Raw genomic sequence first — 24,479 nt, 5'->3', positions numbered from 1 at the left:
ACCAGTACCAAAAAAAAGATTTATTCATAACACCGACAATAAAAACACTAAAAAAACCCATAAATTTCACACCTGAGCCTCAACTCTGGCGTCCGGATTCCCAACGAATCACGGACCGGTGCTGGCCCGGGGGTTGGGACTGCTGGTCTAAACCACAGCAGTGTGAACGTGTCTGAGGAGCACAGTTTCCTGACCTGATTCTCACAGAACTGTCCAAACTGCACGTGTGAAAATCGCTTTTGTGTTTGTCAGCAAGAATTCCTTTGGAGCTTCTTTATGCGGCCTCGGTGTTTTCATTGGTGCACTAACGTCCACTCCCACTCCTTTTTCTCCTCAGATTCACCACAAAACACCTGAATGACGAGACCACTCCGAAGAACATCCGGACGATGCTCCAGTAATATTCCTTCTCTCTTATATAAATATATATATAAATAGATATGAAGAGGATCACTGCTCTGACCTCAGATAAGATGTATATGTTTACATTATTTAAAGAGTCGATGTTAATACTTTTGTGTATTTGCATAGTGATTCCCTCCAAGTTACTGAAGCCTGCAGATCATGTACACACTGTGCAAAAAGAAAGAGGCTTCACATAATTGCCTCGAGCGGTCAGAGCACAAATGATGGTTGCCTATCAGCCTCACATGTGCTGAGCTTTGCGAGCAGCGCTCACAAATAAAGATCCCAGGCAGCAGGAAAACGTCCTTTAAAATGTACTTTTTCAATTTTCTATTTGGAACTGTGGCCATCAAACTGTTTCTCCTCAAATCCAGACAGACGCTGAAGATATTTCATCTTCGCGTGTGTCGACTCGCGCACAATGAGACGCACAATCATTCTAATCGTTTGTGTCGCCGTGAAGGGCTGAAGACTACAGCAGGGGGCGATGTTTCACTAAGAGCACCTTGGTGTGTTCTCTCTCTTTTCTGTGTTCAAACTCCAGCAGCCTTTGAATTACACTGTGAACATGAAACCGGACTTTGCACGTCCAGTGAGATCCAGCGTGTCAAAGCTGAGGGGTGCGACTGATGAGAAGTCGGTGAAAGACGTCACCGAACCCGCCGCGTTTTACTCAGTCGTGTTTGACTTGCGTGACAATAATTGTGTGTTTTCCGTCTTCTGAGTGACTTTTAATCTGCGAGGCTTTGCTGTTGAACTTTCTTTAAAAGAAAAGCCAAAAATGTCTTTAATTTTCTGAATAAATTCTGTTTTCTTCTGTTTTCCACTTTTGTTTTTGAGTCTCTTTGAGGAAAGAATTGAGTAACATTTCTCCTGGACTGGGAGGGGAAATGTGTCCAGATTGTTTTTTATATGGTTTTTGATCATGTGTAAACTCATCATAGTCTTCTGAGCAATTCCAAGACTCACGCCTGAGAAACTCAAATGAAACATCGGAGTGTACGGTTGTTGTCACTGATCACGGCCTGTAGCTCGTTCTTCTGCTGTCGTTTTAGAAGAACGGTTCTCTCTGATTTTGGGGGGTTTGTTTCGAGCCTGCTCACAGTCGGTTGGACAATCTGTGCTTTAATTTTAGTTTTAGTTCATTTGTGATGTCATCTGATCACCGGTGCATCAGGACAGCACGTCTATTATACGAAGCAATGAATCCTCGTGCACAGCAGTCAACTTTTACTTTGTTTTTGTTCAACTGCTGTAGGCTCTGTTGTTTGAGCCTTTTTACAACGCGACCTAATTACAGTAATAACTGTGTCATCCACGAGTGACGATTAACCCCTGTGGTGTCTGTGGCTCATTGCGAAGCGCCACATTTGCCTTAAAAGCTGCCGCAGGCCGACACGTGTTAGGACGTAACCTGTGAAACATCCAGTTTTACTTTATTTTGAATCCAAAAGCCATAAATACACTCCTGGTCTTTAACATTCATCCTCTGATTAGTTAACAGTAAATTAACCGTCTTTCATATAAGTTTCTTTCTCTTGTATTTAGTAATATATATATATATACATTTTGGAGGCCATGTTTATATGCAACGAGTGAAAGCTCGTTTGAAGCCGGCTGTGCGTATGAGAGTGATATTTCATATCTGACTGAAGTGGATTTTTTTTATTATTATTAATAAAAAAATGACATTGTCTGTCATAATTGATGTACACGAGGCTTCCCTCTTTGCCCAACATATGCTGTGTGTTGACAAGTTGTTTTGAATACTGATCAAAATCAGTTACTTTGTCTCAAACTGACATTTACTGTTACGTATTTCTGGAGTTCAGACTCACTGGTGTTAGAAATGGCTTTGCTGTGTTGTTGCATATTGACTGGGACGTGTGGACTGGATAATAAAGGTGGTACATTTCTTACACACACCGTTTGTTTTGGCGTTCTTGTGTTACAGCTGATTATAACTCAGCAATTTTAAACTGAAGTGTTCATGTTCTAAGTTAATTTGCCCATCCCGTCTGTTAACACAGTACTAATACAGAAATACGTTAGAATTACTGTCTACAAATGGGTGACATTGTCTCTTTGTCATTTCTCTTATAGAATTAAATGTCAAATATTTTTCCTAATGATCCATCTGTCTACATCTAGTCAGGGTTACACACTGCATGTGCAGAAAGATTGAAGCTCCAGGTCTTGAGGTTGCAGACTGTACTTCTGTTTTCCTCCAGGAGGGGGCGATCTACTTCTTCTCTTGCGAATGTGATGCAGACGCGGTCCAGGGCTGAACCTCAAACAGGGGTGCACCTACAGTCAGCGAATACAGTTTTTAAGACTGGTAACACCCGCACCACTTCTCACACACACTGTTCCTCCTCTGCTTCTCAGACTCTTTGCAGCTTTTGTTGGTGTCATCTTTCAGTGCTGATTGTACACTGGACAGGCTTAAATCAATCAAATTATATCACACCAGTACATCACAGATCAGAGCTACACACAATATAGATTCTTTAGGATTTTATAAATCCACCCCTCCCTTGATTCTGGAGTTTAAGAAACATCTGCTTAATTATTTGCTTTTAAAAAAAACAAGATTAGTTTGTTCGCCTTCATAAACTGAAGAATCAGTTCTGAGCATTTTCCATTCTTAAGCTACATTTTATCCACTCAGTGTTTCTTCTGCTACGAAGCAGACCTCTTATGTTAAGTTATATTTCACCAAAGACCAGGTTAGAAGTGTGATGCCGGCTGCATATGTAAATATCAATCACTATTCGGACATGACATTGTCCAATACAGCAGGAAAGGGACAGGCTGGGGTGGGTTGCAAAGCAGTTTGCAGATGTGCCACAATTGTTAGGCTAAAGCAAAACATGCCCTGTATGAGACCTAAATGACTTTTTATACAAGCGCACAAAGAGTATATTAATATTTTGCAGTACAGAGTAAATGATTAATCTCCTCTCAGCATTTGGGAGCGAAACTGCACGCAGTCACTTTCCTGCAGAAGCTTTTGAACCTACAGTTTGTCCTGAGCGGGTTTCTTGTTGATGTGGGGTTACATCATACTCAGCCCAGAGGAACAGCAGGAACTGTGAAAACTTACTGGGAACGCTCCTGTGTGAACGCTGGAACGCCCTGAGCCCTTCCACACTCAGCCGAGGCACCGGCGTCCTCGTCGGCTTCGGACGGATCCCAGCGTTCCACTGGGATAAGTGGAGAAGGCGCTCAGCAGACTCCCCAGTGACGGGGTGATCAGCGATACTGTGCGATGTCCATGTGGGGTGAGTTTGTGTCTGATCATGAGGAAGACTGTGGGGTCTGCTGCTGGAGCTGAGGAACATCTGAAAGAAGAGATGTGACCTCATAGTAACACAGTCTAAGTGTGGTATGTTGTATAGTGCAAACCCAGATCTTAAATAAATATACAGTAATTCCACCAAGGCCTGAATATTAGATGCAGCAGTGTCCTCTATTTCACCCTCTCCGCCACCCTTCCCTCAAACACCATCATCAGCATAATTTGCCTCCCGCTGTGCAAACGCTGTTCCATAATGCATGATGCCTGCTGGATGCAGTCTCCAGAGATTTGTCTCCGTTTATTATCTCCCTGTGATTAAGACAAGGAGGTCACAGCCATATGGCACTGATGATGAATGGGGAGTGGTTTACCAGCGATTTGGCTTTGCGTAGTTTATAATTTGCTTCAGAGAGTGTTTTCTTTTTCCCATCATCCGCCTTTGATGTGTTAGTGCAGCAGGTGGAGGCGCTGTTGTTTCTCATCTGCCTGGAGAAAGACAGCAGAGTCAGTAAAGGGGAACGATCATGCATGATAATGACATCAGTTTATCTGCAAGTGAACGCCGTGGTGAAACCGCTCAGCCCTCAGACAGTTGTGAGGCAGAAATCGCCCCACCCACCACCTGTTCAAACCTTCTGATGGGGCAGCCAATAAGATGAAAGTCAAAAACTGAGAATCATGAAAGATTACTGAAATGCAAATTAATTAATCAACTATTAAGTCCAGGCAACACCTGCTGACTCTTGCACTGCCACTCTAAGGTGAGTTGCAAAGGGTTCCTCCAAGAGCTCTAAATAAATTAAAATGCCCTCCTGCAATATCCTGGTCTTTGGGTTCTCCCAGACCTGAAAAACACCGTGATGAAAGCACGGTGTGAAGAAAAACCTCTGATGCTACCCTCTCTCCACAAGCAAGTCTAAAATTTCCCGGACGAGCCCCCAAATATGACATAACCCAGCTCAAACGTTTCTAGTTCCTTTGTGGATATAATGTTGATATAATAAACATTGGTCCCCATTTGAACCATAAACAAGGACAAAGCAGTTTGTGCTTTAGAGGATGTCTACTCTATGACTGATAAGTTTCTTTCACATATTATGTCTGGTTAAAAAACACCGAGGCATTCATCGAGCTGTCAGAGCTCTTTGTGTTGTTAATGTCCATCATTTATATCCATTTTGGCAGATGGCTTGGTTCTGCTGTAGGTCTCTTCCTGTTGAATGGGAACTTTTTCTCTCCACAGACGCCTGGTGCATGCTAACAGGACACTGTTTGGGATTTATAATATTTTAATGCCAAATGCACCTGTTCTTATAGCACTTTTCTACTCTGAGCAATCAAAGCACTTTTTCCCCACTATGCTATTTCTCTCTGCATTCATACGCCAACGGATGCACTACAGAGCATCTTAGGGTTAGTGTCGTGCCCAAGGATATTTGGCAGACTGGAGCAGACGGGGCTCAAACCACCAACCTTCCAATTAGTAGGTGACCCACTCTACCACCTGAGCTACGGCCACCGTGGGGCCGTCACTATAAAGAACCTTAAAGCCTCATTAATGCCAGACGTGATTCAGCAAATGTTCCCTGCCGTCTTACGCTCTCAGCGCCTGTTCGATGGGGTCCAGATTGTCCAGGTAGTTGAAGCGCAGTGTGTCTTTGGGACGTCTGTCAGAGTCTCTCCATGGTGGGGGTGCACCTGGCTGCTTCTCCTGTCTCAGTCTTGTGCTGGAGCTGCTTCCAGGTTGCTGCTTGGTGGATGCTGGACACTCCTCCAACCTGATGGCTGCTATTTCTGACGGCTCTTTGTGACCACGGCTTGCTGCTGCGACATCTGAAACCACAAACTGCTGCTGCGATGAAGCACCCTGGGAAAAAAAGGGTCTTTTATTTTGTTTTGTTTTTTGAAAGCTAGATTTTAATAATGTTATTTTGTGTTATCGAGTTGTTAAACAAAGGTAGGATAATTGTTTAAATCTCTTCGGGATCTCCTAACCTGCAGGACGCTCAGCCGCAGCTCCTGGACTGTCTGGATGTAGTGTCTCTTCCAGACGCCCTGTTCGAATGGTGTCGGGGAGGAGCTGAGGAGCCAGCCGAGCCTCAGACACTTGGGCATCCACAGCTGGTCCAGCTCCACAATGCTCTTCCACTGCCAGCTCACCTGCACATGGAGGATCGAATCATTCATTTACCAGACTTCTTCACAAGAACAAGGGTCAAAACTTTACGTCACTCCCCATTAATGAATCCACGTGTACCTGTGCACATCGACAGAGGCTGCGTGGGTCCAGGAAGGAGAAGAGATACAGGGAGAGGGCTCTGGGGAGCAGGCAGGTGAAGTCTGCGGCCTGCAGGGGGAGCTGTCTGCTCACACTGAGGCTCAGGAACCTGAGCTGCTCCACTGAACAGCTCAACACCAAGTCCTGCAGCACCGCCTTCCTCTGACTGTCAGACCACCTGTCAAACTGGTAAAGACATGAAAGAATACAGCAGAAGAGCAGTGAGCACAGCATGGTTTCTAACTGCTAGCTGGATTTGTGTGGGCTTCAGCTCACGCTGGGATCACTGTAAGGGCGCATTAGGTGCTTCTTCATTCATCTGCTCACACATACCCACTTTGCTAGAAGGCTTCGTCTCTCTTCAAACACCTACAATGAGACAACAGTGACAAAGGTTAACAACTATAGTATCCAAAGTATTCAGTTTTAAAGTTTTTAGTTGTTTAATCTTTCGAGGAACTTGGTATTTATGGAAGACCAACACCGTCAAACAGAAAACAAGGAAATGAGCCAATGTTGTTTGTTCAAGCTTCCACACTAAAGCAAAGCCAGCCCGGTGTTGTTCTGACAGTGAGGGCAGTCACAGCCTGCTGCTGATCCACAAATAATCAGAAGCTCAGCTCACAAAACACTTTTAATGACAGCGCCTTTGTTTACATAATGAAGCAGGACCAGGACCAATGAAGTGACCAATGCAACCAGTACACAGATGCAAATAAATGAATGAATGCATTTCATTAAAAGGAATTTCTTTAAAAAAACCATAAAGTAAAAAAACAAATATTTGCATATTAATTTAGATATTATTGCCTGTCTAGATCATCCACGGACATTATTATGATTTCCTGCTTTGTGACTGTGTTTACTAAACACATTATATGTTAAAAAAATGAAATCAAATTCCCGGCATAAACAGGAAGCAATCATTTAAAGAAAAATTAAAATCTAAGGCTTATTTATTTAAATAATTAGTCATTAAGAAAAATTAGCTTCATATAAACTGAATGTATGCCAATAAAGTAAATTCAATTTAGATGTAATCAAATTATTTTATTGTGGATAATTTTGGGGGGTTTCAAGAGTGCGTCAGGCAAACACCTGGTCCTGCAAGCACAGGCTGAAACAGACACAAATCTTACTGCAGCGAAGGGAACATTTAAAAGGAAGCTGAGAGTCGCTTGACTCCACTGTTAGAGCTGTTTTATGTACTCAGGTCTGTACTTTTGTGTCCCCCTTTTCTACTTCACCAGCTTTAACACAGACATTAACATTTTGTCACACCGTTCATCAAAAGATGTAGTTAGTTTTACTTTCTACGACACTGCTGTACATCTTATAAAAGTTACTGAAACTATTAACAGCCACCCTTTGGCTGACGGCACAGTTTCAGTGTGAGCTGATGTGACCTTGCTGTTGGCCCGCGGGTTGTTCAGAGGAGTCCAGGTGCTCCGTTTGGTCTGCGTCTTCGAACAGCTTGCAAAAGATCTTGCTGCAAGTGCCATCACAGAGTGCGTCAACAAAGATGATGCTCTAGAATACAAAAACAGTAACTGCTACTCAGGTATGTGTTGCTTTTCCTTACATTGTGTTCATGTGTGTACATGAAGCAGGAGTGCCTAATAGTTCCATGTTTTTAAAATCCAGCCAACACTAACACCGTCCTGCGGTGTTTCACTCACCCGCAGCTCCTCAGCTCAGCTCGCAGAAAGAAATCCAGCTCCAGACTCTGTAGGTGCGCGCTCGGCCTTGGTGCCCACACACTTCTTTCTCCTACTTCCCCGTGGATAGTTTACTTGTTTCCATAGTAACCGTGAGTGTAGGCTCTCCTGCTTGTCACAGCCTGTGACACACATGGAGGCGGTGATGTGGGAGTCGCTGCAGAGAAAAGCAGAGTGTGCGGGCCTCCCTCGCTCTAATGATGACAAACGTGGTGCAGAAGTCCTGACACTGCAGTTACTATAAAGACCATCTGCTCCGCATTGGCTGACACAGCAACAGAAAAACAAAGCATTATTATTGACTATCGCAGCAGCAGAACCAGCAGTAATAAGCCCGGACAAACGAATCTGTTTACGGAGTAATAACCAACAGTTGGTGTGTAATAAGAATCATAAACCAACAGCATCTTCAGGGCTGTGTCTGCTGTGTCCCGCAGGCCTCCAGCTCCACGCTTTCACTCCCAGCAGTCACACAAGTTTCTGATTCAAAGCCTGCTCGTTCTCGGATGGGCGGTCGCGCGCAACGAGGACAGAAAACCTGCCGCGAAGAAAAACGGAGAACTGCGTCAAGTTAGACACGCGGGAGTGTAACCGGAAACGAGCCCTGTGCCTTCAGAGTAATAGTTCACTCTTTATTGGACTGACGAAGAAACGTGTGTTTCACTGGAAAAGCAAAGACACCAAGAAGTCTTTCAAAGCCTCTCTGACGAGATTTAAAGATTCGTCCTTCTCTCCGTCTTTAAGCCGCTTAAACCTGACCTGTGACCAGTCAGCATGAAACAACACCTAACACAGCCGCTGTTTTCTCTACACATAACAGACAGGACGTCAGCAAAGAAGCAGTTTTAAATATATGTATGTTTAAGCACTAAGCACTAGCAACCAGTCGCAAAAGCATATTTGGTCCCAAAAGTTAAGCTGAACCTACAAACACCACCTACAGCAACACAGTTTGGCACCAAACGATCACTTTGCACCATTAAGATGATTCCCAAAGAGCTGTTAGCTGAAAACTATTACAGCAAAACCAAAAACCAGCCATATTACACAAGTTCAGAATTGTGAAATTTACTACACAAATGTCTTAATGTAAACTTAAGAGCACAACTGTTTGGCTTTAACTATGTACTAGCTGGATTATATCATTTTGAAAACTAGACATGTGGAGGACAAACAGGAAGCTGTCAGCCAAAACCATCTGCAGCAGATCCCAATATCTAAACGCCATGTCCTTAACAAACAAGGGAAAAAATCCACCCAAGACCTGACACGGGATCTGAGAGATGCTTCTGGAGCTTCAGATAATCCGTCTACTGTTCACTGACGCTTCATCAGAAATGCTTTGAAGGGTGGCTGCCAAGAAGCCATTGTTCAGGAAGTGAAACAGGGAGAAAAGGCTGAGGTATGCCACTTCACACAAGAACTGGGATGAAAATCAATTACAACAGGTCGGATGTGAAATTCTTCGTTTCAAGTATTGGATTAATCAGTATGTCGAGGGGTCATCAGGAAAGAGGTACAAGAAGAAGTCTCTACAACCATGTTTAAAACAGTGGAGGCTCTGCCGTGGTCTGGGGCTGCTTTTCAGACAGTGCTGTTGGAGATCTTGTCAAAACTGATTGAATTATGAACACAGAAAAGCACCGTCAAGTTTTCATCCACCATGCAGTCCCAGGTGGAAAGAATCTGATTCCATTTCTTTATTTTTCAGCAAGGCGGTGATCTCAAACACACGACCAATGCAGTAAAAACATACCTGGATAGAAACGCAAGACCTCTGTCAAACAAAATAAATAAATCTGGGTACATTCCAGGGAGGGGGGCCATAACCCCCCTGGAAATGACGCCCTTGTTTGAATGTCCTTCAAGAAGCCTGAGAACTATTCCTGAGGATATTTAAAGAAATGACAAGAAAGCTTGACTCTGGGAGTTCAGGCCGAGTTGTAAACAAAGGTGGTCATATCAAATGTAAATCATTTAAGCACAATTTTCAACACTTCAACTTTTATTGTTGAACTAAAAAAAGTTTTTATATTTTTGTATGTTGCAATAAATTGGGCCAACATCCGCGACTAAGGTGGCAAACCGCGTATCGCTTCTTTTATATGTATTCAGCTCGACTAAAGCTCACTGTAGTCGTGTTTTGGCTTCCACGAAGTCGGGCGTTTGTGGAAGAGGCTTTTAATTTGATAGTCCGTAGCGGAAGCCGTTAAAAAAGTCTCGCGCACTTGTCGCTCTGCGTAGAGGGGGGAGAGCGGGGGAGGAGGACGGAGGAAGAGGACAAGAGGAGGAGAGGAGGGTGCTGGTGGAGGGACATTCAGTCATTGTTACCAACTCGAGGAGCGGCGAAGACCCCGCTTACTCCCCGAATTTTGCGGACAGCGTTCAGGTAAAGTTGCGTTAAATTCAGCGGGTGTGGAGGTGTTACTCGTAGACCACCGCCTCCGCTGCCGCCCGGCTCGGTGACTGAATGCACCGGTGCGGAGCGGTTACCGTGAGTCAGGATGAACTAACCGTCATCTTTTGTCTGCGCCGCGCCGCGTTCACGCTTCTCTCGGCTCAGGTCGCTCGTTTTTATTGCTGCGGGTCAGTTACAGCGGCAACCGCGACGAGCCTCCGTGTAACGCTCGGCAGCTACACTCCCATTTATGAGCAGCAATTAGTGCCTGAGTCCCGGTGAGGAGCTATAGGAGGAGCCCGTTAGCGCTGACGCACAGGTAGGCTAATGGACGCGCTTGTGTCGCGTTAATAATGAAAGTTGAAGTGCGGCCGGGTTAGACACCGGCAGGTGCGACGGAGCGGAGACCGTGTTTGACGTGTTGGTCGGGGGCAAAGGTGCGGGGCTGGGAAGGGTGTGTGCTGCAGCGATGGATAAAAATGAGCTCTATAAATAACAAATAACTTTAATAAATGACTTAAACAGTTTCTGAGCTGTGATTAGTGCAGATAACTGTAAAAATAATAATATTATTAATGTCGGAGGTGTCTACTACCACAGCTGCTGTTATTACTACAGAAGTACTGCGGGACGCAGAGTAAATCTCCTCAGACTTGCCCTTTAAATGCTCACTCATTTGCTTATTTTGTAATGATCTATTGCTGTTTAATAATGCATTTAATGTGGGCACTGATGGGCAGAACCCAGCCATAGTTAGTGACCTGAAAAGCAGCCGTTTGTGTGCTGCTCCGCTTACAATTAGTCCATTTTTTCAGTTAAAAGGTTTCCTTTTGGTTTGCACTTGTTGTAATTATTGGACCACTAACGTCTAACATTTACATTTACAAGCTGCTGTACTGTATTCTTCTGATTGCAGGCAGAGCATCGTTTCCACAGGGGGTCGTCGCTCATATTTCCTCCAGCATCATCGCCGTCTGTGAAGGCAGGAGACGGAGGAGTGTTTTCAGCATCTTAAAGGACCACAGCATCACCTAGGTGATGGAGGCCCTGTGACTCAGTGTAGTCATGGTGATGGATGCAGCCAACTTGGCCCTGTTGGATTACGCTGCTCAGCCCACGGTGTTTCTCTGTGATCTAACAAGGAGGAAGGGGCAAACAGATAGTCCTTAAGTCTGGTAATTTTTCCCACTTCCTGGTTAAAAGCCCACGATGCTGACAGGGCTCGAGCCCTCTCCGTGAGCCGTCGTCTCCTGGGTCTTGCTTCTTTTCTCCCGTACGGATCATGGATCTCCTGTGGGTGCTTTCCGTGTCCATGCTGACCGTGTGTGTTGCCGTCCCCATGGATGCTGTGGCCGGGAGCCACAGTCTGTTTACCTGTGAGCCCATCACCCTGCGCATGTGTCAGGGGCTGCCCTACAACTCCACCTTCATGCCCAACGTCCTGAACCACTACGACCAGCAAACTGCTGCTCTCGCCATGGAGGTACGGTACATCGCTGCCATGTGATCTGAGAAAGACAAACCATCTATCTGTACACACACACACACACACACACACACACACACACACACACACACACACACACGTATATAAACAAAAGGAATGACAGTTTTCCTCTCACAGTGATGGCGCTCAAACTCTGACAGCAGCAAAATTCATGCGATTCATTAAAAAAAAAATTGCTCTTCACTATATTATAATAAATTTATAATTTAAAAAAATAAAAATATGTTAATATAAAATTTATCCCCCCTCCAAAAAAACAGTCACACTCACAAAAGCTATTAAATTAAAATAAAGGATAATAGAATATAACTGAAAATATATTATGCAATATGTAAAAACTGTACAAAAAAGAAATCTGTATGTTTTTAACACAGTTTATTTATTTTTAAATGTTATATTTTATTTCTAGATTTCTCATGAAGCTGCGCTGCCACAGTGTTGGATACGCTAACTTTGGATTTGATCACAAATGCCTTTAATAGTTTTAATGTTTTTCAACATTTAAAATGAGTTTACATGTTGAAATAGACATTTAAAAATGCTTAAAAACATTTTGTAATTGACAGTGTAACAGCGGTGAGCAAAGCTGCTGTTAAAAAGGCTTAAACCCCGTCAAGAATTTGCACAAAAAGCAATAATTAGATTTCTATGTGAAACGTTACAGCACATGAACAGTGTTATTATTCTGTTAGTCAGATCTGCCGGCCGGCTGCAGCTGTTCTAGACTCCAAACTAAACAGAGCTGTGATAACTGCCTCACACAGTATATGAAAGAGTGTCATGGAGGACTTCATATATGAGCTTCAGTGATTGTTGGATCGATCACATCGATCAGCCCACAGCATGAAACAGTCCCTCAGCTGAGAAGCTTCTTTCCCACATTTTCAGTCCAGACGCTTTTCTTTCCGAGGCGACGACGACCTGGATCACTGATCGCTTCACACACAGCTGAAATTGTGCGCTTCAGAGTTTTTAGCTAACAGAGCTGCCTGGATGTAGCGAGCCACAGGTGATGCTTGCTGTAAATTCCCTGTGTGTTCACCTGTACTCGTACCTGCACAGTCCTACGTCACATGGGCGCTGTTGGGTTAAAGCGATTTGAACGTTTGTGTTCTTGTTGTCTCGCTGCTCCTTCTTTCTTCTAAAGATGAAATTGGAACCTTTTTGGGGATCGATGAGTGTCTCACACACCACAGTTACTCTATGTTGGCTTCAGCCTTTTAGTTCTTCATTTAATGAAGTTGTGTTACTGCTGTGAAAGGGACGGGGTCTGTTAAACAGGTTTGGATCTGAGCCGTGTGATGTTTGTGAGTCCGGTCACTCATGTTAGCCTTCAGAGCCCGTTGGGCTTCCAGTCAGCGTCCACAGTGCTGATAATCTGCCTCCGTTCCTCGGTCGTTTCTCTGCGTTCTGACGCAACGTTTTGAGAGCAGATTCACATGTCTGTCATACATGTGAAATGAGTGACTCGGTGTGCGTGGCACACTTTCTGCTCCCGTGGACACGAGCAGCTCGTTAGGTGTCAGCATGATCAGCTGTGTGTTTGCTGAGGAGGTGCCAGCCTACTTACAGTTTGTTACAGACGCTAGGACACATTTCTCAATACTTAGGTCACGTTTGCAAAACTCCTCACACAGTGAGCACAACAGAAGTCTATGTGGGCTAAACTGAGGACCAGTTATCATTGTTTTGGCACAAAATGCATTCAATGACTACATCTCTCAAATTTCATGAATTATCTTCTCACTCAGACACAACAACTGCCAAAAATCTTTGTACGTACAGGACATTTTGCATGTGCTTACATACTGTTTTCAAAACTGTTAAACTTATGGCCAAAACAATAACACAATGCAAAACTTAAAAAGACAGCAAAATGCAACAGCAATATTTTATTGAAACATATTTTAAATCTAAACACGCAGTTTAACCAGCCACAGCTGATTCTCATTGTAGATGAACATCTGCACAGGTGTTACTGCTTCAATCTTTCAACTCCTTCAATTCTGGCAGCCAGAAGATTCTTTCCTAGGTGTGTTGCCCTCGATGACATAAGATGTGATGTGGATGAGAACCTGTGGCCAAATGGAGAAGACCGAGTAGATTAGCATTACTATTGTATGTGTATCAGTGGATGGTGTGTATACAGATTCTTGTATTTTGGGATTACTTAGTGCAAAAACATAAAAATACATAAACAAATATTAACGAATTCTGCATGATGTCTGATTCATTCCAGTAACATATATTGAAATTATAAACAGAGATGTGTCCTTGTTTTACACAAGAAAACACTGTAATGCTACATGTTGTTAGTGTTTTTTAGGTCATTGTTTTGTGGGTGACAAAGTGTGTTTGTCGGCTGTCAACCTTTGCTAGTGTTCTGGAAGAATGAGTTTATTTGAGACCTGAATGAAGTGTTTTGGTAGTTGTCGTGCATTTTGAATGTGAAATGAGCTGCTTTGCCAAGCTGACGGTCAGTTAGGAGGATTGTGTGAAGAGTTTTGCAAAAGTGACCTAAGTATTGAGACATGTGTCCTAGCGTCTGTAAAAAACTGTAAATGTGGCCCATCTAGCTGCTGAGGCTGCAGCGTGTTACCAAAACATGAAGGTTTCGTTTTTGTCCCTTTGGGCCCTGAGAACAGAGGATTATTAAAACGCCAGCGACTTAACAGGGCGTGGTGTCCTGAGATGGGTTTGAACCGCACATCTGGCCTGTTGACAGATGAGAGCGATTAACCACAACATGTAGTCAGCTGCTGTTTTATATAACAGGCTTTGAGCAGCGAGCCAACGAGTCAGACTTTAAGGAAACACAGCTTCATTGTTTTGGGTTGTGATTTCAGCCTCGTGGATAATCCACAGACTGACCATCCACAGCATCTCACTGTTGTCATGGCTGCTAAAAGATGGAGCACGGAGCAGATGCATCGCTTCATTAAGTTAATCCCGTCCTTTATGGCGGCCGATCCCTTGTGAAGTTCTGTCTGTCTAGTAATTACGGGCCAAACTGCTGTGTTGGCTCGGCGCTCTGCCGGCCTGTGTTTAGTTTATCGATGCCCCGCGCTCTTTGCTCCCTCTCTCTGCGTCACTTTAACCCTTCAACCTCGCCCGGCCCCACCCTGCTCGGCGTAGCGGATGTGCAGCACTCTGCCGACCATCTGTGCATCTGCTCCCGCCCCGGTTCACGGCGCTGTGTATAGACGCGCTGAGGAGAGATGGAGGTTACGTAACTGTAACGGGCCGGCTGTGCGCGGCGTCACAGCTGTGGTCTCGTTCGACCTCATGTTTGGAAAAGATGAAACTGGTCCCATAACCGTGCGCTCGTACCAGCACCGTTCTCGCTGTGCAGCGGTGCTTTCAAACATGTTTCGAGGTTTCTGACGGTCGTTATTCACGTCTTCATTTCTCTGACTGATTAAATGTTACCAGCTGCATGTTGTTTGAGGCCAGGTTAGCTTTTTACGCCTGATCAGTGGGTGTGTGTCGCAGTGAGACGAGAGAGGCGCTTCTGGTTTAGACGGTGTTCACTTTGATTGGTCATGGCTTCACAATTAAGTCTCTTTTAGTGCTTGTTTGGGTTTGGAAAACACACGGAAACCCAACAGGTTCCAACACCACGGAGCCCAGTCCTGGCTCTCGTTTCCCAGATAACTCGCCCCAGATCCAGCTCATGGGAGAATTCAAAGCCTGTGAGACGTCGAGGGCAGCCAAATGAGAATTGACAGTTGATTTTAAAGAGAATTAGGTCCACTGAATGGGCGTGATAAGGATGATGAATGCCTCGCACCGTGGAGAAACTGGGAGTTGGATGAGAACCAACGCCTGCCGTTCTTACAGTTTCTGTTCAAACCCCCTGAAGAGTCTTTGTGGTTCCCTTTTCATGTCTTGCTTTTTAAGTATTTTTTTGTTCAAGATTTTAGTGTTTTAGGAAAGTAGGACAATTTGTCACGATCTCATAAGCTCCAAACCGATAGAGACAAACTGAAAATGCACTTTAATGACTTTAGTTTGGTGTGTCAGGTCTGTGCAGCTTTTCACAGACAGAATTTTCTGTTTTGCACATTTAGTATTTTATTTTCTACAGCTGTGAGCAGAATGTAACACAAACCACACAATTTGTTAAAATGGATTTTAATGTTCCCGTGTTCATCCTCGCTCAATCTGTCACCGCTGACCGCCGTATGACCTCGCAGCTGAAGTGGGACGGTGGCCTCGGGGCTCGGGAATCGGCTATTTCTGTGTCACAATGACACTGTGCCACAGTCGCATAGCATAACTGAGAGCGTGGCGGATTTGACTGGCACCACAAAAAGAGAGAAAGGACTGGGCCCAAATCCCCGCATTTAGAGATGCTGCACACTGATGAATATGAAGCAGTGTGGGCCCATCACAGGAAATCAATTACGCTGCTATGAACCGTCCTCGGCCTGCAGAGCAGATGGCGTGTGGTTCACCGCTCGGTGATGATCATATTACTTTTCTTTGGTTAAGGTCGTTTATAAGTCCTACTCTTCTGCATTTATGCATCGTTTCTAATGCTCTAGAAGTTTCTCCAACCTGCTGCAGAGTCTGGTTGGAGGCACTTTCCAGATCGCAGCTCCAGAGGAGAAGGACGAGCGTCAGGCTCAAACTGGAGGACTTGGATCTTTTGTTAGGAGAAGAGTTTCTCTAGAAAGAAGCTGAATGATACTGAGGACTCAACAAAACCAAAGAATGTCAAAATAAGATTCAGTTTTATTTGTCATATGCAAGTTAGCACAGGGTCAACATTGCAATGAAATGTGTTTGACGAGCAGCAGTCACTCAGCAGCATGATACAGTAGGAGAAAATATAATAAAATAATAAAGAAAATAGAAAAATAGTAAGGAGCAAAATATTAGAGAGACGTGGTAAAAGAGAAAAGATGACTAAATATATGTATCTATAAATATAAATATATGTACACTAGTGATTAAATAAGAAAATCTTGAAAAGAAATACAACGGGAGGGCAGATGGGACACTGAATGAATGAACAATGATGAACAAATGCTAAAACAAGCGCCCAGATATTCTTATTATAACAGTGAAACATCAGTTTATGGCAAATGCAGCTCCTTTTGGAGGGTTTCTCTTATATTTAGCAGAAGCTTTCAAGCAGATAAGGGATGGAGCCATGGCAGTGGCTTTCACAATCATGTCATGTGACCGTCACGGCAAGGCCAGATGGATCACGCAACGGTCAGGGCCGGCTGAAGATGTTAATTGCATTAGATGGATAACTGGGCTTGTTTACGTGAATCCAAAGCATCAAGATTAGGAGTCAGTGCGTTGGGGAAATGTGCTGACTACAAATTAGACACACAAGCTTTTTCTAGGTTATCATAACCTTTGTTTTGTCACGTCTTTTGGGTTATTGCTTGTCGAATGAAGGGTCCACAGCTGCACAAAGAATAATCAGCGGCCGGCTCTGAATCTCAGACTCACTCGTTTCCTCCTCAGATCAGCCTGTTGTCTCAGGTTTACAACAAGTGCAGATAAACTGTGTCGTGTTACAGACGGAAGAATAACCCAGATACTCCACCCCGCTCTGCCTGAATGGATGTGTAAGGGAGAGCTAAGGGGTGTGTGTGTGTGTGTGTGTGTGTGTGTGTGTGTGTGTGTGTGTGTGTGTGTGTGTGTGTGTGTGTGTGTGTGTGTGTGTGTTAAACAGAGTACTTTTTGTGCACTCTGGCACGTTTTAACAGGCTTATTATGTTGGTAAAGATGTATCCCAGCTGATCACACACACACAGACACACACAGACACACAACATGGTCTGATAAACCCAGCGTGACCTGGCCTATAAAAGAGCCTCTTGTTTTATTTAATGTCCAACACCGTGTTTATTGGCAGTGGAGTGAATAAGAAGCACAGCAACCTCTCACTGTGTGTGTGTGTGTGTGTGTGTGTAACTGTGTGTGTAACTGTGTGTGTGTGTGTGTGTGTTCTCAAACTGTCTTAGGAGTGAACGACTCTGCCCGTTCGTCCTCTCTCGCTCACCCGGTCTCTCACCCTCCTCCCCCACCTCTTTTGTCCTCCCCCTCCCCCTACACAGGACTCACCCGTTGCCCAGGGAACGGTCCCAATTGTGCCGTTAACAAAAGGAGCAGAGGCTTTCTCGCCTCGCGGGAGGTGGTCCCCTCCGCCCTGCACCCTGACCTCCTCGAGCCCCGCTCTCCTCCCTCTTCGTCCTCCTCCTTCTCCTCCACCTCCACTCCGGTGATGCATCACTCGTCACCATGGCGCTGAGCTTTGAAATTTGGAGAATTGGAATGGCAGCAGAGGAGAAAGGGGGATAAAGAGTGAGGATAAGGGGGGGGAGATGGGAAGAGAGGTGACTAGGAGATATTTTTTTAAAGGGCAAATCAACAAGAACCAGTCGTCCACAGTGGGCGTCACTGTCAGCGATTCATCAGTCACACCATCTCAGCCTTTAACCTTCTGAGACCTGAACTCTTCCACAGCAGCATTTTTAATTTCTCTTTCATATTTGGGCTGATTGGGACCTGATGAACGTAAAAACAAAGAATCACCAGATTTATTATTTTACCTGATTTTTGTTTCTAAGAACAATGACAGCCACATGTGAGGACATTTTTAATTTAGATAAAACAGAGGCAACGGCAATGAAAACCATTAGGCATACTAGGCTGTATTCATAATTAATACATTAATCTTAGATAACTTTCATCTTAATCGGATTCAAAACATGCTGGATAGTGTCCATGCTGCAGAGGTGAAGCTGAGGTCACGGCTGTTTGTCCCGGTTTTTCAAAGGCTGCTACGTTTAAGATTAGAAATATGCAAATATGCACTTTCACTACACCGTCCCAGGAAGCACGATTATTAGAGATGTTGCTCCTGTTCTTCGCCTCAGTTTGATGTGAGATGTGGTTATTTACTGTGAAAGCAAGCAGTCAGCGACACTCACAGAAGCTGTGCCTGCCTCGCTGTTACGGACGCACCGTACCAGCTGAGACGGTCCGACCCCGCTGACTGATCATCATGCTGACTCATAACAAATGTGTTTCGGAGAGTCAACAGAGTTTTTTTTTAAGAAGGAGGAGATTTGTTTTTCTGAGCAGGTACACAACAAGACAACAGAATAACAATAGATTTTAGGCCCGATGGTTGTTATGGAGATAACGAAGGTTCGTTTTCTTAGAAAATTCAGAGCAGAAACCATCAGATTTAAAAACATGAGGAATATCCTGCTACCATTATTTTTTAAAATGTGTCAAAGAGGAAAAACAGTGACACTGTTGCTAAATTTTAAAAGAACATTTTGGGTTCCTTGTGATCTTTTCTTGCATCCGTATGCGGGTCAGAGCTGGCTCAGTCCTATTGGACGTGTCACAGATCTCACTGAGCGAGTTTTCAGCGTTACTGCAGCTCTGTTAGAATTACTCACAACTAGGGCTGGGCGATATGGCCTAAAATTCATATCGCAATATAATTTCAAGCATGTGCGGTAACGATATATATCGCGATATATTCTGTTCTTCTGTATAACGTATTTTCCACACTTAAAATCCTTTAATTTTCTCAAAAATCGAGAGTGTGCCTTATGTATGAATTCTGGTTGTGCTCACTGACCTCGAACCGATTTGGGCAGAAATCTGTTAAAAATGTTTTAGTACAGCTTTGTAAGCCGCACTGTTTGATGGATTGTCAGAGCATTACGGCTGCCGTAGGGAGGAGCTTCGCGGAGTAATCTGGGTCCAAAACTCCGTCCTATTCAGGTCCCAAAGTCAAACGAACACTAAGAGTTAAAAACGGTCTAAATTCTTTCATCTTTAATTAAATCATCAGCGTTGCTGCTTTATCGGGTGTAACAATTAAGTTTAACATCCATGAAAACAGAAGTTATTAAATTTAACGGAGTTAGATGTTAGCAGGAAGTTAGCTCGCTAGTTTCCACCTAAACATGATATAGCATGTTCTGACAGAGAGATTTTTGAAACTAATTCAAACGTACAGCTCTGCTACCACTTCCAACATAAATGAAGACAGAAAACTAAACAGCAGTGGCGTTTGTAGGGTTACTGAAGTTGGACTACCTGGTATATAATGTTGTGCTACGTGATTGCTAGCGACACAGCTATGTTAGCATAACATTAGCACAGTGAAGCTGGAGGATGAATGCTAACTTTCTTCCACTCGATAAAAGTCATTAATGAATCAATGTTACGGAAGTGGAGGAAGCGCAGTTTTTGGCTTTCCCCATATTTCAAAAGTGCTTCATCTCTTTGCTGTGACTGTCGGCATAATTTGCAGATGATAATGGTTGTAGCCGCTGCGATGCTTTTGACCAAAACAGGCGCAGCTTGATGACATCATCAACGTGCGCTATCGCGATAGAGCGGTAAAGTCAAAATCTCTATCGTTGGCCAAATTTATATCGCTTCTATCGCCCACCCCTACTCACAACAAGGTTGTTTTCAGATAAACGCATTTGATTCTAACCAATAATGTTTTTCCTGAGTCGTAAACTGTGCAGCAGATCAGCCTCTTATATCTGCATCTATCCCCTCATTGGCTGTTTGTTGGCCTTGTTTTGGACTCCCAGAATGCACCATTTTTCGGCGACTGGCAGACACGTCTCCTCTGTGTGTGTTTCTAGAAGGACACATTATTCCACATTTTCAGAGATCAAAAATCCCATAACAAACTGCCATGAATCCATAATGACTGCAGCAGCAGGATGGAAGCTGAGGTTACATTAGCATACCGCCAGCATCCACACAGTTGTGTGTTACACGCTCTATTCTCCTTACATCGCTGACTCTGGGGAGGAAAGCTGCACGACGAGCTTCTGGCCAGTGGTTCACCAGCTGTTTCTGCTGTGGCCATTAACACTAAACCCTGTGGAGAGTGTGAGTGTGTGGGCAGAGCTGTGACCGGCCATATGTACCATCCACTGGCTCAGTCCTGCTCTCATTGGCTCACATGATGGGTCGACTGTCATAAAGAGGCTAAATGGACACGCGAGGAGTTGCGGGAGGGTTAAAAGGGCAGGAGGGGGGACGAGGATGGAAGAGCACAAAAATAGAAAAATGAGAAAAATGGCGAGATGATAGGAGGACAGATGAATGTGTTTTTTCTTTAGTAGATCATCCTGGTAGCCTGTATAGGGATCCGGCTTTGGCCCTTGGCGTCTCCCTTTGTAGCGCCGTCCCGTGTGGTACATCGTGTTCTATGAAGCGCAGCAGTAGCCCACGGGAATCAAACGGGAGAGAAAGAGCGAAGATGCAAACTCACTTGTGCTGCATTAGATCATGTTTGAGTGGTTTAGCCGTGTTTACAGGGCATCGCTGATGAAGTAATAGATGTCACAGGACTGCTCGCTGGCAGCGGCACGCAACGCGAGTCACAGGAGGGCTGATCACAGCAGTAGCGCCCGCTTCCCTCTCGTGGCGGCCGCTACATTCAGGATTTTCTGCTGTTATTCCTCCAGAGAATAGCCAGCCTCCCTGTTGTACCTGACTATAGCTGTAACACGATCACCAGGAAGCGCTGCAGCCGATAGTAAAAGTATCTGTAAGAGGTAACCGGCCACGCAGCTTCAGTGCACACGGGGGCCGGAGCTACATGTCAGTGATGATCTGTGAGGACCATTCATGGTTGCATCGCGTTTGAAGCACTTGTTTTCACGCTGGCTCATAGCTTGCACGAGTGCTCGTGTCATTACACGGTGGAGCTCGTGAAATGTGATGACTCCACCATCGGCTGGATGGTTGAGCTCAGTTACGACGGGCGATGCTCTCAGAGAGCGTATGCTGTGCTGAGCTGCGACTCGACCATAAATCTGTGTCATCGTGCCGTCTATCGCTGAGCCCACGCAGCGCAAAGCCATCAACGCCAGGAAGAGCGATATGAACAAGGCGCTGACAAAAGCTGCACGGACGTGGGTGCTTTGTGCTTTGAGGGGCGAACACCCACTCGAATCCTTTTACAGAAGCACGTCACATGTGTGTGGCAGGCGAGCAGGAGACGGCGCTGTGTTGCAGACGTACGGTGGGAACGGTGTTTAAATCTGATTGCAGTTAAGGTGACAAAGTCCTGCGTCATCATTGCTTCTCTGAAAGATTTATCCCCAAACAGCCGGATTTGGACATGTCGCATTTTTATTGCTGTGTTTGCTAATCGGTGACGGACAGAGACGCTGAGCCCACACAGCTGTTCAGTTTTGTGCCATTTTCTAAAATCTGAAATCTAAAATCTGAAATCTGTTACATTTGTAACGCCAACAAGATTCTGATTGGTACACACACATGCACGCACGCACACACATGCACGCACGCACACACACACACACAGGACGTGGCGTTCTTTGCACTTTATTTAACGTTGTTGAAGCTGCATTGATTGGTTAAACATTAATATCCATTCCTCTAATAAACCCCTCCCCTCCCTGTTTCTGTCTGTCACACACAACTGTCTTTAAAATCTGGGGGAGGGCTGTGTGTGTGTGTGTGTGTGTGTGTGTGTGTGTGTGTGTGTGTGTGTTAGTGATTGACTTGGGTGTGGCTCCTTCTGTAACACACACACAAACACATAAAAACTGCAAACCACAGTGTGTTCGGCTCACACACATGCATGGAAACTTCTATTTGCATATTAGCAGCAGGACCACGGATGCTTCCTGCACCCACTGTGTGTTGGCACAGTTCATGTGTGTGAGAGCATCATTGTGTCGGTCTGTGGGTGTGTGAACGTGAAGATAATACACTTCCTTGTGTTCGTGTAAGCATGATGCCCCAGTGTGTCAGTCAGTCACAGCGTGGTCCACCCTGCAACACAAAGGCCCTGTGTGCGTGCGTGCGTGTGTGTGTGCATGTGTGTGTGTGTCTCCTGTCTGGAGATTGTGGGATGAATAAAGGGGCAGCAGGATCATGATTGGGGTGGATTATTAGTTAAGGGGCCGGCCGGAGTTGTTTTTATGGACTCAGGTGCTCGGCTGGTGTCTTCGTGCCCTCTGTGGCTCACGTTCTGAATGTGGAGTGATGCTCACGCTCCACTGGCGTGTTTCTTCTTTCTGTCTCCACGTGCAGCCTTTCCATCCCATGGTGAACCTGCAGTGCTCCCCGGAGCTCAGGATGTTCCTGTGTGCGCTCTACGCCCCGGTTTGTACCGAGTACGGCCGGGTCACGCTGCCGTGTCGCCGCCTCTGTCTGCAGGCCAAGAGCGACTGCTACAAGCTGATGGACATGTTCGGTGTGAGCTGGCCAGAGGAGATGGACTGCAACAGGTTGGTGCAGCAGCAGCAGCTCTGCTGGAGGAACGAGGCCAGCAAACATCCTTAAAATGATTTATTTTCATTCTAAAGTTTTGTGACTGATCTGATGGTAGAGTCAGCGTTCTGCACTTGTAGCTTCACCTTTGAAGCTTTTATGTTTCCCCGAGGAGGACTTTGCTAACATGTGACTGTGTCCTTGTTTGTTCGTAGTTTAAGGACAGTTTTTACTTCTTGCAGTTGCATTTATGCTTCAGTAATCAAATGTTTTATTTCCTGTATTTTCTTCTGTGGAAAAATCCGATTGGTTTGTTTTTGTTGAACACAGCTGACGTGGGAACAACAAAAACACAAAACATTTAAACCTGGTTTTCCAAACACACAAGTTTAAAAAATATTGATAAGCGATAAGAAACACAGCAGGGAGAAGAGGAGGTGATGTGGTCCTCGGTGCCATCTTCATCTCCCTGTAAACGACATCATTCAGGTACGAGCCACAGGCTCAACAGCTGCCCGAGGTCACCGCCTCTCGTCTGCTCTCAGGTTCCCGGACTGCGACGAGCCCTACCCCCGCCCCGTGGACCTGCTGTCCGGCTCGGACACGACCGAGTCTCCCATCTCCGTCCAGAGGGACTACGGCTTCTGGTGTCCCCGCGAGCTCAAGATCAGCCCCGAGCTCGGTTACTCCTTCATGGGGGTGCGCGACTGCTCTCCTCCGTGTCCCAACATGTACTTCACACGTGAAGAGCTGACGTTCGCCCGCTACTTCATCGGAGTCGTGTCCATCGTCTGCCTCTCTGCCACGCTCTTCACCTTCCTGACGTTCCTCATCGACGTGTCGCGATTCCGCTACCCGGAGCGCCCGATTATATTTTACGCCGTGTGCTACATGATGGTGTCCCTGGTATTCTTCCTGGGCTTCCTGTTGGAGGACAAAGTTTCCTGTAATGCAGCTAGTCCTGGGAGGTTTAGGGCTTCGACCGTGACCCAGGGCTCCCATAATAAGGTCTGTCACTGGGCTTGAACCCTGCTGGTTTTCTCCTCCTTCCATACGTACAGATCCAGACAGACTGTGTGTTTTTCTGTTCTTTGGCAGGCCTGCACGCTTCTCTTCATGGTGCTCTACTTCTTCACCGTGGCCGGCAGCGTGTGGTGGGTCATTTTAACCATTACCTGGTTCCTAGCAGCTGTTCCTAAGTGGGGCAGCGAGGCTATAGAGAAGAAGGCCCTCCTGTTCCACGCCTGCGCCTGGGGCATCCCCGGCGTCCTCACGGTGACTCTGCTCGCCATGAACAAGATCGAGGGAGACGGCATCAGTGGCGTTTGCTTCGTCGGGCTCTACAACTTAACAGCCCTGCGCTGGTTCCTGCTGGCCCCGCTGGGACTGGATGTAGTGGTGAGGAAGAGCGTGGCAGGAAGTCCTGTAACGTCCTTTTGTCGCTGTGTCTGTGCACCGAGACGTCTCTGGTTCTTAAGTGTCCGTTTGCAAAACTGCCGGGACGAGAAAGACGTGCGAGTCGGAGTAAAACCTGAAGATAAATTCATACTTTACAAAATCCATGTTTTTGTTCTGTTTACCTTTGTTTTCATTTCTCAGTGTACAGTTCTGAA

At 45.3% G+C, this 24,479-nt stretch overlaps 3 protein-coding genes across 8 annotated transcripts in view; 2 read left to right on the top strand and 1 right to left on the bottom strand.

The window, feature by feature from the left end:
* Nucleotides 1-2,328, top strand: part of fam49a (family with sequence similarity 49 member A) — a 31,952-nt gene extending 29,624 nt beyond the window's left edge. For 2 of the 4 annotated variants that reach the window (XM_014332049.2, XM_042218674.1), the window contains exon 12: nt 338-2,328. In XM_014332049.2, coding sequence (XP_014187535.1) covers nt 338-401 — 64 coding nt within the window. In that variant the 3' untranslated portion in view covers nt 402-2,328. The remainder of the gene's footprint in view (nt 1-337) is intronic. The other 2 variants (XM_042218673.1, XM_014332048.2) reach the window with 2 other exon arrangements.
* Nucleotides 2,329-2,435: 107 nt separating this feature from the next.
* fbxo16 (F-box protein 16) lies at nt 2,436-8,792 on the bottom strand. Of its 3 annotated transcripts, none has more exons than XM_005917114.3 (9): nt 7,664-8,786; nt 7,391-7,514; nt 6,318-6,353; nt 5,964-6,170; nt 5,702-5,866; nt 5,305-5,573; nt 4,078-4,192; nt 3,512-3,749; nt 2,436-2,712 (listed from the first exon to the last, which is right to left on the bottom strand). In XM_005917114.3, the coding sequence occupies exons 2-9, from the start codon at nt 7,484-7,486 to the stop codon at nt 2,648-2,650; spliced, it is 1,191 nt and encodes a 396-aa protein (XP_005917176.1). In that variant the 5' UTR covers nt 7,487-7,514; nt 7,664-8,786; the 3' UTR covers nt 2,436-2,647. The 3 variants fall into 3 exon arrangements, with proteins under 3 accessions (XP_005917176.1, XP_014187532.2, XP_042074605.1); XM_014332046.2 differs by lacking the exon at nt 2,436-2,712 and having other exon boundaries at nt 2,773-3,749; nt 7,664-7,967; nt 8,105-8,792; XM_042218671.1 differs by lacking the exon at nt 2,436-2,712 and having other exon boundaries at nt 2,773-3,749; nt 7,664-8,792.
* Nucleotides 8,793-9,789: 997 nt separating this feature from the next.
* The window catches only part of fzd3a (frizzled class receptor 3a), a gene marked incomplete in the record, with an annotated part of 30,537 nt that continues 15,847 nt past the window's right edge, over nt 9,790-24,479 (top strand). The window contains 5 exon segments of the mRNA XM_042218670.1: nt 9,790-10,091; nt 11,017-11,583; nt 22,687-22,883; nt 23,412-23,874; nt 23,965-24,264. Of these exon segments, the coding sequence (XP_042074604.1) occupies nt 11,383-11,583; nt 22,687-22,883; nt 23,412-23,874; nt 23,965-24,264 (1,161 nt within the window).

This window comes from Haplochromis burtoni, unplaced genomic scaffold (genome assembly GCF_018398535.1).
Source record: "Haplochromis burtoni strain Fernald_Lab_line unplaced genomic scaffold, NCSU_Asbu1 Contig_22, whole genome shotgun sequence".
Classification (NCBI taxonomy): domain Eukaryota; kingdom Metazoa; phylum Chordata; class Actinopteri; order Cichliformes; family Cichlidae; genus Haplochromis; species Haplochromis burtoni.
This window is presented reverse-complemented; position numbering and strand designations above follow the sequence as displayed.